At 46.4% G+C, this 14,630-nt stretch overlaps 1 protein-coding gene across 2 annotated transcripts in view; it reads left to right on the forward strand.

Annotated features, from left to right (window-relative positions):
- Positions 1-14,630, forward strand: part of aida (axin interactor, dorsalization associated) — a 142,542-nt gene that overhangs the window by 36,060 nt on the left and 91,852 nt on the right. For both annotated transcript variants that reach the window (XM_068028114.1, XM_068028106.1), the window contains exon 3: positions 7,935-7,988. In XM_068028114.1, coding sequence (XP_067884215.1) covers positions 7,935-7,988 — 54 coding nt within the window. The remainder of the gene's footprint in view (positions 1-7,934; positions 7,989-14,630) is intronic.

Raw genomic sequence — 14,630 nt, forward strand, 5'->3', positions numbered from 1 at the left:
TGGATAGTGTTGAGCTTCTTGACTCTTGTTAGAGCTACACTCATCCAGGCAAATGGAGAGTATTCCATCACACTCCTGACTTGTGCCTAGTAGATGGTGGACAGGCTTTGGGGCGACAGAAGGTGAGCTTCTTGCTGCAGAATATCCAGCCTCTGACCCGCTTTTGTCGCAACAATATTTATGTGGCTTCCAGTGGTAACCCCCAGGATGTTGATGATGAGTGAGTCAGTGATGGTAATACTGTTGATTATCAAGGGGAAGTGGTGTCAAGGAGCCCTAGTACAACTGAAGTCAATGGGAATTGGGAAAACTCCACTGGCTGGAGTCATACCGAGCACAAAAGGAAGATGGTTGTGGTTGTTGGAAGAGAATCATTTCAACTCAAGGACATCACTGCAGAAGTTCCTCAGGGTAGTGCCCTAGGCTCAACCAACTTCAGCTGCTTTATCAAAGACCTTCCCACCATCATAATGTCACAAGTGGGATGTTCGCTGTTGATTGCACAATGTTCTGTACCATTCATAACTCCTCAGAAAATGAAGCAGTCTGTGCCCACATGCAGCAAAACCTGGACAACACTCAGGCTTGGGCTGATAAGTGGTACATAACATTCATGCCTCACAAGTGCCAGGCAATGATGATCTAAACTAGAGAGAATCTAACCATCTCCGCTTGACATGCAGTGGCATTATATTGTACAGAATCATAGAATTGTTACAGCACAAGGGCGGCGCAGTGGTTAGCACCGCAGCCTCACAGCTCCAGTGACCCGGGTTCAATTCTGGGTACTGTCTGTGTGGAGTTTGCAAGTTCTCCCTGTGTCTGCGTGGGTTTCCTCCTGGTGCTCCGGTTTCCTCCCACATGCCAAAGACTTGCCGGTTGATAGGTTAATTGGCCATTATAAATTGCCCCTAGTATAGGTAGGTGGTAGGGAAATATAGGGACAGGTGGGGATGTGGTAGGAATATGGAATTAGTGTAGGATTAGTATAAATGGGTGGTTGATGGTCGGCACAGACTCGGTGGGCCGAAGGGCCTGTTTCAGTGCTGTATCTCTAAACATAAACATAAACACAGATGGAGACCATTCGGCCTGCTGTGTCTGCACTGGCTCTCCAAAGGAGCAATTTACCTCGTGCCACTCCCGCACCTTCTCCTCGTAGCCCTGCGCGTTCTTCCTTTTCAGTTAACAATCTAATTCCCTTTTGAATGTCTCGATTGAACCTGCCTCTACCATACTCTCAGGCTTCCCAGATCCTAACTACTCACTGCATGGAAACATTTTTCCTCATGTCGCCATTGCTTCTTTTGCCAATTACCTTAAATCTGTGCCCTCTTATTTACCATCGCTGAACCCCCTACCATCAACATCTTGGGGTCGCTATTGACAAACTTAACTGGACCATCCATATAATTACTATGGCTATAAGAGCAGGTTAGAGGCTGGGAATTCTGCATCAAGTAACTCACCTCCTGACTCTCGAAAGCCTGGCCACCATCTACAAGGCACAAGTCAGGAGTGTGATGGAATGCTCTCCACTTGCCTGGATGAGTGCAGCTCCAACAACACTCAAGAAGCTCGACACCATCCAGGACAAAGTAGCTGGCTTGATTGACACCTCATCAACCACCTAAAACGTTCACTTCCTCCACCACTGGTGCACAGTGGCAGCAGTGTGTATCATCAGCAAGATGCACTGCAACAACTCACCAAGGCTCCTTTAGCAGCACCTTCCACAATCTCTGCGACCTAAAAGGACAAGGGCAGCAGACACTTGGAAACACAACTGTCTGCAAGTTTCCCTCCAAGTCACACACCTTCCTGACTTGAAATATATTGTCCTTCCTTCGCTGTCGCTGGGTTAAAATCCTGGCAACCCCTCCCTTACAGCACTATGGGTGTACCGACACCAAATGGACAAAGCACCACCTTCTCAGGTTAATTTGAGATGGGCAATAAAGGCTGGCCTTGCCAGCGATGCTTGCATCCCATGAATGAATAAAAAATGTTGCTTGCCACTTATCAGCCCAAGTCTGAATATTGTCCAGGTTTTGCCACATGTGGCAGACTGCTTCATTATCTAAGGAATTGTGAATGGAGCTAAAAACTGTGCAATCATCAGTGAACATTCCCACTTCTGATCTTCTGTTGGAGGGAATGCCATTGATGAAGCAGCAGAAGATGTTTGGGCCGAGGGCACTACCCTAAGGAACTTCTGTTGTGATCCTGGGGCTATTATGAATGGCCTCCAACAACCGCAGCCATCATCATTTTGTATAAAACCATCTTCCTTTGTATCAGAAAGGAATGGAGGCATTGGAGGAGGTACAATCAAGATGTACAAGGTTTACTATCAGGAGAGGATGAACAGGCTGGAGTTCTTTTCCTTAGAAAGGAGCCTATAAATCGAGCCCAAGGATCGAGGCCCAATCTCTTACCTTCTAGGAGCGGAGCGGACCTGTGGGGAGGAACGCCAAGAGCGGAGCATACAAATCGAGCCCGAGGATCGAGGCCCAGTCTCTTACCTTCCGGGAGCGGAGTGGAGAGGAGCTCTTCCAGCGCGCCGGAGTTTTGAGAAAAAAAGAAAAAAAAGCCAACGGTGATGTCAGAGGAGAGCTGCAAGGTGATTGGTTGGTGAGTCACTGCTGTTAGTGCATTTAAATATCTTAAAAAAATAAGGGGAAAGTTCTTTTTGATGAAAAAAAACCTCTGGTGATAAGGTGAGTACTACTAAAGTGTATTTTTTTAATTCAGTGTAACTTATTAAGGACTTTAGATTGTAGTGGGTAGAACAAGGCCCCTAGTGTAATTAGTACTTTTTAATTCAGGGAGTAACTAATTAATCTAAGGGTAGGTCATGGCAGGAGAACTCAGCCCCACTTCCAGTGTCCCTGGTGACCATGTGTGCAAGAAGTGTATCCAGCTGCAGCTACTGGCTACCCGCATTACGGAGCTGGAGCTACGGGTGGATTCACTGTGGAGCATCCGCGATGCTGAGGATAGCACATTTAGTGAGGTGGCCACACCGCAGGTAATGGCTGCACAGGCAGAAAAGGGATGGGTGACCACCAGATGGAGTAGTAGGCGCAGGCAGGTAGTGCAGGAGTCCCCTGTGGCCATCCCCCTCTCAAACAGATATATCACTTTGGATACTGTTAGGGGGGATGACCTCCCAGGGGAAAGCAGCAACAGCCAAATTCGTGGCACCACGGAGGGCTCTGCTGCACAGTTGGGGAGGACAAGGGTTGGAAGAGCTATTGTGATGGGGGATTCTGTCGTAAGGGGTGCAGATAGGCGTTTCTGAGGCCGCAAACGAGGCTGCAGGATGGTATGTTGCCTCCCTGGTGGTAGGGTCAAGGATGTCTAGGAGCAGCTGCAGGACATTCTGAAAGGGGAGGGTGAGCAGTCAGAGGTTGTGGTCCATATTGGTACTAACGACATAGGCAGGAAGAGAGATGAGGTCCTGCAAAGTGAATATAGGGAGTTAGGGAGAAGGTTAAAAAGCAGGACCTCTAGGGTTGTAATCTCAGGATTACTCCCTGTGCCATGTGCTAGTGAGGGTAGGAATAGGAGGATAAGGCAAATGAATGCGCGGCTGAAGAGCTGGTGTCGGCGGGAGGGCTTCAGCTACTTGGATCATTGGGATCTCTTCTGGTGCAGAGGTGACATGTACAAGAAGGACGAGTTGCATCTGAACTGGAAGGGGACCAATTTCCTTGCGGGGAGGTTTGCTAGTACTACTCGTGAGGGTTTAAACTAGGCTGGCAGGGGGGGTGGGACCCAAAGTATTAGTCTCTCTGAGGAGATAGTTGAGGCAAATGTAGAGGTTAAAGTAAGCAAGTCCAGTAGGCAGGCCGGGCAGGGGCAGGACAGGGAGTGTGGAAGGTCTGGTTGGCTCAACTGCATTTACTTTCATGCAAGAAGCCTCACAGGTAAGGCAGATGAACTCAGAGCATGGATCAGTACATGGGATTGTGATATTATAGCTATTACGGAAACGTGGTTGAGGGATGGGCAGGACTGGCAGCTCAATGTTCCGGGGTACCGATGCTTCCGGCGTGACAGAGGTGGAGGTAAGAGAGGAGGTGGAGTTGCATTATTGATTAGGGAGGATATCCCGGGGGGAACGTCCAGCGAGGCCATATGGGTAGAACTTAGAACTAAGAAAGGGGTGATCACTTTGATGGGATTATACTATAGGCTCCCCAATAGTCAGAGGGAATTGGAGGAGCATGTATGTAGGGAAATCACAGATAGGTGTAGGAATTACAGGGTTGTCATAGCAGGTGATTGTAACTTCCCTAATATTGACTGAGACTGCCTTAGTGCTAAGGGATCAGATGGGGAAGAATTTGTTAAGTGAGTCCAGGATAGTTTTCTGAAGCTGTATGTGGATGGCCCTACTAGAGAAGGGGCTACACTCGACCTCCTCTTAGGAAATGAGGCTGGGCAGGCAGGTGGTTGATGTGTCAGTGGGGGAGCACTTTGGGACCAGTGACCATAACTCTATTAGCTTCACGATAGTTATGGAAAAGGATAGGACTGGTCCTCAAGTTGAAGTCCTAAATTGGGGGAAGGCTAATTTCGATGGCATCAGACAGGAACTCTCAAAAGTTGAATGGGGGAGGCTTCTTACAGGTAAAGGGACGTCTGGCAAGTGGGAGGCTTTTAAAGTGAGATACGAAGAGTTCAAGGCCGGCATGTTCCTGTTAGTTTGAAGGGCAAGGCTGGCAAGTTTAGGGAACCTTGCTTGATGAGGGATATTAAGGGTCTGGTCAGGACAAAGAAGGAGGCATATGTCAGGTATAGGCAGCTGGGATCAAGTGAGTCCCTCGAGGAGTATAAGGGATGTAGGAGTACACTTAAGTGTTGGAAGTTTTGAAGCGCATTAAGGTGAATAACTCCCCAGGGCCTGACCAGGTGTATCCTCGGATGATATGGGAAGCAAGGGAGGAGATTGCTGGGGCCCTGGCAGAGATTTTTGTATTTTCGTGAGCCACGGGTGAGGTACCGGAAGACTGGAGGATAGCTAATGTTGTGCCTTTATTTAGGAAGGGCAGCACGGATAAGCCAGGGAACTGCAGGCCGGTGAGCCTTACATCAGTGGTGGGAAAGTTATTGGAAGGGTTTCTGAGAAACAGGATTCATATGCATTTGGAAAGGCAAGGTCTGATTAGGGATAGTCAGCATGGCTTTGTGCGTGGGAAATCATGTCTCACGAATTTGATTGAGTTTTTTGAGGAGGTGACCGAGGATTGACGAGGGCAGGGCAGTGGACATTATCTACTTTAGCAAGGCCTTTGACAAGGTCCCACGTGGTAGGCTGGTCCGGAAGGTTCAAACACATGGGATCCAGGGTGAGTTAGCCAATTGGATACAAAACTGGCTTGGTGATAGGAGGCAGAGGGTGGTAGTGGAGGCTTGTTTTTCAGATTGGAGGCCGGTGACCAGTGGTGTGCCGCAGGGATCGGTGCTGGGCCGTCTGTTGTTTGTCATGACTTGGATGTGAATGTAAAGGGCATGATTAGTAAGTTTGCAGATGTCACCAAAATTGGGGGTATAGTGGACAGTGAAGAAGGTTGTCTAAGGTTACAACAGGATATAGATCAACTGGGAAAGTGGGCAAGGGATTGGCAAATGGAATTTAACACAGACAAGTGCGAAGTGATGCATTTTGGGAAGTTAAACCAGGGCAGGACATATACAGTGAATGGCAGGGCCCTGGGGAGTGTTGTTGAGCAGAGAGACCTTGGGGGTACAAGTTCATAGTTCCCTGAAAGTGGCAACACAGGTAGACAGGTGGTGAAGAAGGCGTATGGCATGCTTGCCTTCATCGGCCAAGGCATTGAGTACAAGAGTTGGGACGTCATGTTACAGTTGTACATAACATTGGTTAGGCCGCATTTGGGGTGCTGTGTGCAGTTCTGGTCGCTGCACTACAGGAAAGATGTGATTAAGCTAGAGAGGGTGCAGAAAAGAGTCACAAGGATGTTGCCTGGTTTGGAGGGCTTAAGTTATAAAGAGAGATTTGATAGGCTGGGTCTGTTTTCCCTGGAGCGAAGGAGGCTGAGAGGGGACATGATAGAGGTATATAAAATTATGAGAGGCATAGATAGGGTAGATCGCCAGAGTCTGTTTCCCATGGTAGGGGTGACTAAAACTAGAGGGCATAGATTTAAAGTGAGAGGGAGGAGGTTTAAAGGGGATCAAAGGGGTAAATTTTTCATACAAACAATAGTGGGTATCTGGAATGCGCTGCCTGAGGAGGTGGTGGAGGCAGGAACAGTAGCAACATTTAAGAGGCATCTGGACAGGTACTTGAATGCGCAAGGCATAGAGGGATATGGAATCAATGCAGGCAGGTGGGATTAGTTTAGGTAGGCATTATGGTCAGCATGGATGTGGTGGGCCGAAGGGCCTGTTTCTATGCTGTATGACTCTGATTCTATAAAAGAGAAAGTTGAGGGATGACCTTATAAGAGCTCTTTAGGATTGTGAAAGCATTTGATAGGGTAGATGTGGGGAAGATGTTTCCATTTGAAAGGGAAACCAGATCTTGGGGCCATAAATGTGAGTGTTACTGCTGAATCCAATGGGGAATTCAGGACAAACTTCTTTATCCAGAGAGTGGTGAGAATGCGAACTCACAACCACAAGGAGTAGTTGAGATGAATAGCATAGATATATTCTTGGTGAAGCTCGATAAACAGATGAGGGAGAAAGGCATTGAAGATTATGCTTCTCGTGTTTAAATACAGAAGGATGGGAGGAGGAGGCGTGTGTGGAGTATAAACGCCAGTGTGAAATAGTTGGACTGATTGGCCTGTTTCTCTGCTGTACATTCTATAATTCTGTGAAGAATCAGCATTGCATAGGTGTGCTGGGCTGAATGGCTGCACCTGTGCTGTAATTGCTATGATTCTATATAAAAAGCCATTCTTCACTGTAATTCTCTTATGCGAGGTGATTTGAGATGTTGATGACAAAGGAATTCCTGTTCTTGTATAGCTTCAAACTGGGATGAAATTGGAAGCTTTTGTCTTAGCTGGATGTAAAATGGAAGATATGGGCATTCCTTCTACACAAGCTCAGTAGCTCCTAAAGGATTCCCTTTGCTGGATGGGTGTTTCTAAAATGTTAATGAATGTAGCTTCTTAAGATGAAAAATAACATTTCTGATCACCTTTGTCAAAACTAGAAGGTCATTATGATTGGGAGAACCCATTATCTATCTGTCTGCCAAGGTGTGAAGATAGAAAACATTTGGATCTGGATCCAGCACAGGATACTGCCAGGAGCTGAAATCCAAGAGGATGTTTCGGTTTGGTAATTTAAACATCTGCTGTTCCCACCCTAACAAGTGAAGGATGTTAGTGTAAACAGAGGATTCATTAAGGTTAAATTAAATTCCAGCCAAGTGCAGAAGAAGAAAGCTGGCTATGGAATAAGTGCTTTAAACTTTTTCCTTTTAGATCACCACAACAAGAGCAACCATGGAAAATGAATAGAAATTCAGTGTCCAAGACCTGTCACACTCTTAGTCTGAATTACTCTTTCCATCCTTCAGATGGGCTGTTAAATGGACCCCCTGTTTTCCTGTTCTGGTAGTTCAGGTGATGATTTTAAGGTCCCTTGGTACTGTTCAAAGCATAAGGCGTTCTCGCCATGTCAAATTAACATTCTTATTCAACATCAAAGAACAAATTAATTTGTTATTCATTTCAATACTATTTGTAGGATCTTGTGGTGCATGAGTGATGCATTTCAAAGTAATTTGATTGTAGTTTTGCTGAGGTACCTAATAATTTATATCAATGCAATTTCTTTAGCAAGCCTCTTGTGAATGACTGTAATAGCAATTATATTGTCCTTGTTCCTGTGAGTGCTCTGTCTCCCTACCAAAGGATCTAACAGTACTTTTCCCTTTTTCACAGAAAACACTTGGCAAAATAGCAACATGCCTTGAATTACGAAGCACAGCATTGCAGGTACAACTTATTGGTTAACCTTTTCAATCTACTTTTTCAATGAATTTATCGTGTGACGTTCAGATTTCTGAGAGAAGTAGAAATTCCGTGGGATACTTTGAACATTGGAGTTAATTCAAATTAGCTATTTTTTATGTATTTCTATCTCCTAGCACACATCTAGCCTTATTAATTGGGGTAGTCCAGAGGCTGATATCCTTTCACTTAAGATGAATCGAATCTTAAAAAGAAAACTAGAAGGTGGTAGTTTTTCAAAGATCTTGTTGAGACACATGACTCTCACGTGAGGAATGGTCTTTTCGGCAAGGTACTGAGTGCATCCAGTGCCTGTGGATCTGTAGCTCGGCATAAGGGAGGAGAATGAATAGAAGTACAGCGTTACTTCCTGGAGCACCCTCAAAGTTCAGCTGATTAATATATTAGCCAGTGTATGCTAAATTAGCTGACCCCAGCTGAGGTAGATGTACTACATTTGTCCCTAGCGCTCTAGGCTTTTTAAAAATTCATTCATGGAATGTGGGTGTCGCTGGATAGGCCAGGATTTATTACCCATCCCTAGTTGCCCTTGAGAAGCTGCCGCCTTTAACTGCTGCAGTCTATGTGAGGTAGGTATACCCACAGTGCTGTTAGGAAGGGAGTTCCAGGATTTTGCCCCAGCAACAGTGAAGGAATGGCGATACATTTCCAAGTCAGGATGGTGTGTGACTTGGAGGGGAACTTGCAGGTGGTGGTGTTCCCATGCATTTGCTGCCCTTGTCCTTTTAGTTGGTAGAGGAAGTGGGTTTGGTACATTGGAGCCTTGGTACATTGCTGCAATGCATCTTGTAGATAGTACACACTGCTGCCACTGTGTGTCAGTGGTGGAGGGAGTGAATGTTGTGGATGGGGTGCCAATCAAGTGGGCATGGATGGTGTTGAGTTTCTTGAGTATTGTTGGAGCTACACCCATCCAGGCAAGTGGAGAGTATTCCATCACACTCCTGACTTGTGCCTTGTAGATGGTGGACAGGCTTTGGGGAGTCAGGAGGTGAGTTACTCGCCACAGGATTCCTCGCCTCTGACCTGCTCTTGTAGCCACGGTATTTATATGACTACTCCAGTTCAGTTTCTGGTCAATGGTAGTACCTAGGAAGTTGATAGTGGAGGGATTCAGCGATCGTAGTGCCAGTGAATGTCAAGGGGAGATGGTTAGATTCTCTCTTGTTGGAGATGGTCATTGCCTGGCACTTGTGTGGCGCAAATGTTACTTGCCACTTAACAGCCCAAGCCTGGATATTGTCCAGGACTTGCTGCATTTCTACACGGACTGCTTCGGTAGTTGAGGAATCGCGAATGGTGCTGCATATTGGGCAATCATCAGCGAACATCCCCACTTCTGACCTTATGTTTGAAGGAAGGTCATTGATGAAGCAGCTGAAGATGGTTGGACCTAGGACACTAGGACCCTGAAGAACTCCTTTTGTGCTTTTTATGGACAGGATATACCTGGGCAATTTTCCACATTGTCTGGTCGCTGCTAGTGTTCTAGTTGTACTGGAACAGCTTGGCTAAGGGCATGGCTAGTTCTGGCGCACAAGTCTTCAATACCGCAGTTGGGATATTGTCAGGGCCCATACCCTTTGTTGTATGCACTGCCTTCAGCCAGTACAGTTCTGGTCACCACATTACAGGAAGAACATAATTGCTCTGGAGAGAGTACAGAGGAGATTTACAAGAATGTTGCCAGGGCTTGAAAATTGCAACAATGAAGAAAGATTGGATAGGCTAGGGTTGTTTTCCTTAGAACAGAGGAGGCTGACGGGTGACTTAATTGAGGTATACAAAACTATGAGGGGCCTTGATAGAGTAGACAGGGAGGTTTTCCCTAGCAGAGAGGTCAATGACCAGGGGGAACAGATTTAAGGTGATTGGTAGAAGGATTAGAGGGGACATGAGGATGGTGGGTGTCTGGAGTTCACTGCCAGAAATGGTGGTGGAAGCAGAAACCTTCAATTCGTTTAAAAGGCACCTGGACATGCACCTGAAGTGCTGTAATCTGCAAGGCTACGGACCAGGTGCTGGAAGGTGGAATTAGATTGGGCGGCTAGTTTTTTCGGCAGGCACGGACAGGACAGGCTGAATGGCCTCCCTCTGTGCCATAATTTTTCTATGGTTCTATTTCTCGATGTTATGTGGAGTGAATCAAATTGGCTGAAGGCTGGCATCTGTGATGTGGGACCTCCGGAGGAGGCCGAGATGGATCATCCACTCAACAGTTCTGACTAAAGATGGTTGAAAATGCTTCAGCTTTGTCTTTTGCTCTGATTTTATTTATTTTATTTTATTTAAAGATACAGCACTGAAGCAGGCCCTTCGGCCCACCGAGTCTGTGCCGACCAACAACCACCCATTTATTCTAATCCTACATTAATCCCATATTCTCTACCACATCCCCAGCATTCTCCTACCACCTATCTACACTAGGGGCAATTTACAATGGCCAATTTACCTATCAACCTGCAAGTCTTTTGGAGGTGGGAGGAAACCGGAGCACCCGGCGGAAACCCACGCAGACACAGGGAGAACTTGCAAACTCCGCACAGGCAGTACCCAGAACTGAACCCGGGTCGCTGGAGCTGTGAGGCTGCGGTGCTAACCACTGCGCCGCCCAAATGTGCTGGGCTCCCCATCATTGAGAATGGGGATGTCTGTGGAGCTTCCTCCAATTATTTATTTAATTGTTCACCATCATTCACGACTGGATGTGGCAGAACTGAAGAGCTTAGATCTGATCCTTTGGTTGTGGAATCGCTTAGCTGTGTCTATAGCATGCTGCATTTGCTGTTTAACATGCATATAGTCTTGTCACTGCCTTGTGGGCGTCTCGGGAGAGACCAAGGCTAAGGGAGTAAACCCTAACAGAAAATCCGGAGCGGAACCCCGTAGGCGGTCATGTGTCACCTTTGGCATGTTTCCGGCAGTTCCTGCAGCCATACTGGTGCCAAACGTCGTGTCCTGCACTCCTTTGGACCCCACCAGAAAGGCCGAGAGGGGGGTTTTGACGACTGGGCAACTCTCAACCTCCATAAATTTGCCCAGGCATGCGCCATGGAGAGGTCACTCCACTGACCACCTCCAGGCGCGTATCCATTGTCTCTCGAGATAAGGAGGCCCAAAAGAAAGAAAGAAAGTCTTGTGTTGTAGCTTCACCAGGCTGGCATCTAATTTTTGCATCTGCTTGGTTCTGTTTTTGGCATGCTCTCCTGCACTCCTTATTGAACCAGGTTGGTTCCCTGGCATGATAGTAATGATAGAGTGAGGGATATGCCAGCCATGAGGTTACAGATTGTGGTTGAATACAATTCTGCTGCAGCTGATGGGCCACAGCGCCTCATGGATGCCCAGTTTTGAGCTGCTAGATCTGTTCTGAATCTATCCCATTTAGCATGGTCCTCAGTGTGAAGATGGAACTTTGTCTTCACAAGAACTATGACTCCCACCAATACTGTTGTGGGCAGTTGTATCTGTGACAGGTAGGTTGGTGAGGATGAGGTCAAGTAGGTTTTTCCCTCGTACTGGTTCTCTTGCCACTCGCCGCAGGCCCAATGTGGCAGATAGATCCTTCAGGCCTTAGCCAGTTCGGTCAGTCGTGGTGCTACTGAGCCACTCTGGGTCATGGACTTTCAAGTTCCCCACACAGAGTGCATTCTGTACCCTTGCTACCTTCAGTGGCTCTTCCAAGTGGTGTTCAAAATGGACTCATCAGCTGAGGGAGGAGGTAGGTGGTAATCAGCAGGAGGTTTGCTTGCCCATGTTTGACCTGATGCCATGAGGCGTCATGGAATCTGGAGCTAATGCTGAGGACATCCAGGGCCACTCCCTCTCATCTGTATACCACTGTGCCACCACCTCTGGTGGCCTGTCCTTACCGGTGGGACAGGATGCACCCAGGGATGGTGATGGGGGAGTCAGGGACATTGGCTGTACACAAGAACACAAGAAGTAGGAGCAGGAGTAGGCCATTCAGCCCCTCGAGCCTGCCCTGCCATTCAATAAGATCATGGCTGATCTGTCCCAGGCCTCAACTCCTCTTTCGGGCCTGCTCTGCATAACCCCCAACACCCCGAGATTTCAAAAATTTATCTACCTCCTCCTTAAATACAATTAGTGACCTAGCCTCCACAACTCTCTGAGGTAGAGAATTCCAGAGATTCACCACCCTCTGAGAGAAGAAATTCCTTCACATCTCAGTTTTAAATGTGTGCCCCTTTATTCTGTAACTATGTCCCCTAGTTCGAGATTCCCCCACTAGTGGAAACATATTCTCAACATCTACCCTGTCAAGCCCCCTCTTCATACCAGCAGTCAGAGGAAGGAACGAGTGTAGAACATCCAAATTTGCTGACGAAAATAGGTGGGAAGGCATGTTGTGATGACGATACAAAAAATTTGCAAAGGGATATAGATAGGTTAAGTGAGTGGGCAAAAACTTGGCAGATGGTGCTTAATGTGGGAAAGTGTGAGGTCATCCACTTTGGTAGGAAGAATAAAAAGTCAGATTATTTAGATGGAGAAAGACTACAAGATACTGCAGTACAGAGGGATCTGTACTGAACTGCCTCCAATGCCAGTATATCCTTCCTTAAATACAGGGACCAAAACTGTACGTAGTACTCCAGGTGTGGCCTCACCAACACCCTGTTTAGTTGTAATAAGACTTCCCTATTTTTAAACTCTAACCCCCTGGCAATGAAGGCCAAAATTCCATTTGCCTTCCTAATTACCTGTTGCACCTGCATGCTGACTTTTTGTGTTTCCTGCACAAGAACACCCAGATCCCTCTGTACTGCTGTATTTTGTAGTTTTTCTCCATCTAAATAATAATCTGCTTTTTTATTCTTCCTCCCAAAGTGGATGACCTCACACTTTCCCACATTGAACACCATCTGCCAAGTTTTTGCCCACTCACTTAACCTATCTATATCCCTTTGCAGATTCTTTGTGTCCTCATCACAACATGCCTTCCCACCTATTTCCGTCAGCAAATTTGGATACTCTACACTCGTCCCTTCCTCTGAGTCATTCATATAGATAGTAAATAGATGAGGCCCTAGGACCGATCTTTGTGGCACCCCACTAGTTATGGCTTTCCAACCTGAAAAATACCCATTGATCCTGACTCTCTGCCTTCTGTATGTTAGCCAATCCTCAATCCATGCCAACACATTAGCCCCAATACCCTGAGCTCCTATTTTCTGTAATAACCTTTTGTGTGGCACCTTATCAAACGCCTTCTGAAAATCCAAATACGCAACATCTCTTGGTTCCTCTTTATCCACTCTGTTTGTTATATCCTCAAAGAACTCTAACAAATTTGTCAAACATGATTCCCCTTTCATAAAACCATGTTGACTCTGTTTGATTGCATTATGTTTTTCTAAATGTCCTGCTATTTCTTCCTTCATAATGGACTCTAGCATTTCCCCAATGACAGATGTTAAGCTAACTGGTCTATAGTTTCCTGCTTTCTGTCTCCCTCCTTTCTTGAATAGGGCTGTCACATTAGCGGTTTTCCAATCCGCTGGTCCCTTACCGGAATCCAGTGAGTTTTGGTGTATTATGACCAATGCCTCCACTATCTCTGCAGCCACCTCTTTTAAACCCTTGGATGCAGGCCATCAGGTCCTGGCGACTTGCCTTCCTTTAGTCCCAGTTTGTCCAGCACCTTTTCCCTCGTCATAGAGATTGTTACAAGTTCCTCCCGCCCATTTACACCTTGCTCATCTATTATTGTTGGGATGTTTATAGTGTCCTCCACCGTGAAGACCGATGCAAAATATTGGTTTAAATTATCTACCATTTCCCTGTTCCCTGTTATTAATTCCCCAGTCTCATCCTCTAAGGGTCCCACACTTACTTTAGCTATTCTCTTTTTATATACCCGTAGATGCTCTTACTGTTTGTTTTTATATTTCTTGCCAATTTACTCTCATAATCAATTTTCTCTCTCTTTATTAGTTTTTTAGTCATGCGCTGCTGGTTTCTAAAAAATTCCCAATCCTCTGGCCCACCACTAGCTTTCCCGCTTATACGCCTTTGTTTTTGATTTGATACACTCCCTAACTTCCTTTGTTATCCACGGGTGGTTCATCGTTTTCTTCGAGTCCTTCCTTCTGACCGGAATAAATGTTTGCTGAGTGTTATGAAATATCTGCTTAAAAGGCTGCCACTGCTCATCTGCTGACTTCCCCTGTAGTCTATCTTCCCAGCCTGCTTTAGACAACTCTTTCTTCATACCTCTGTAATTGCCCTTGTTTAAATTGAAGATACTGGTTTGAGACTTGAGTTGCTCCACATCAAATTGAATTTGAAATTCTACTATGTTATGATCGCTTCCCCCTAGAGGATCCTTAACTACGAGATCTCTTATTAATCGTACCTCATTACACAATACCAAATGACAGTGGCGCAGTGGTTCGCACTGCAGCCTCACTGCTCCAGCGACCTGGGTTCAGTTCTGGGTACTGCCTGTGCGGAGCTTGCAAGTTCTCCCTGCGTCTGCGTGGGTTTGCGCCGGGTGCTCCGGTTTCCTCCCACAGCCAAAGACTTGCAGGTTGATAGGTAAATTGGCCATTGTAAATTGCCCCTAGTGTAGGTAGTTGG

The sequence above is a fragment of the Heterodontus francisci genome, chromosome 3 (genome assembly GCF_036365525.1).
Source record: "Heterodontus francisci isolate sHetFra1 chromosome 3, sHetFra1.hap1, whole genome shotgun sequence".
In the NCBI taxonomy this organism is placed as follows: Eukaryota; Metazoa; Chordata; class Chondrichthyes; order Heterodontiformes; family Heterodontidae; genus Heterodontus; species Heterodontus francisci.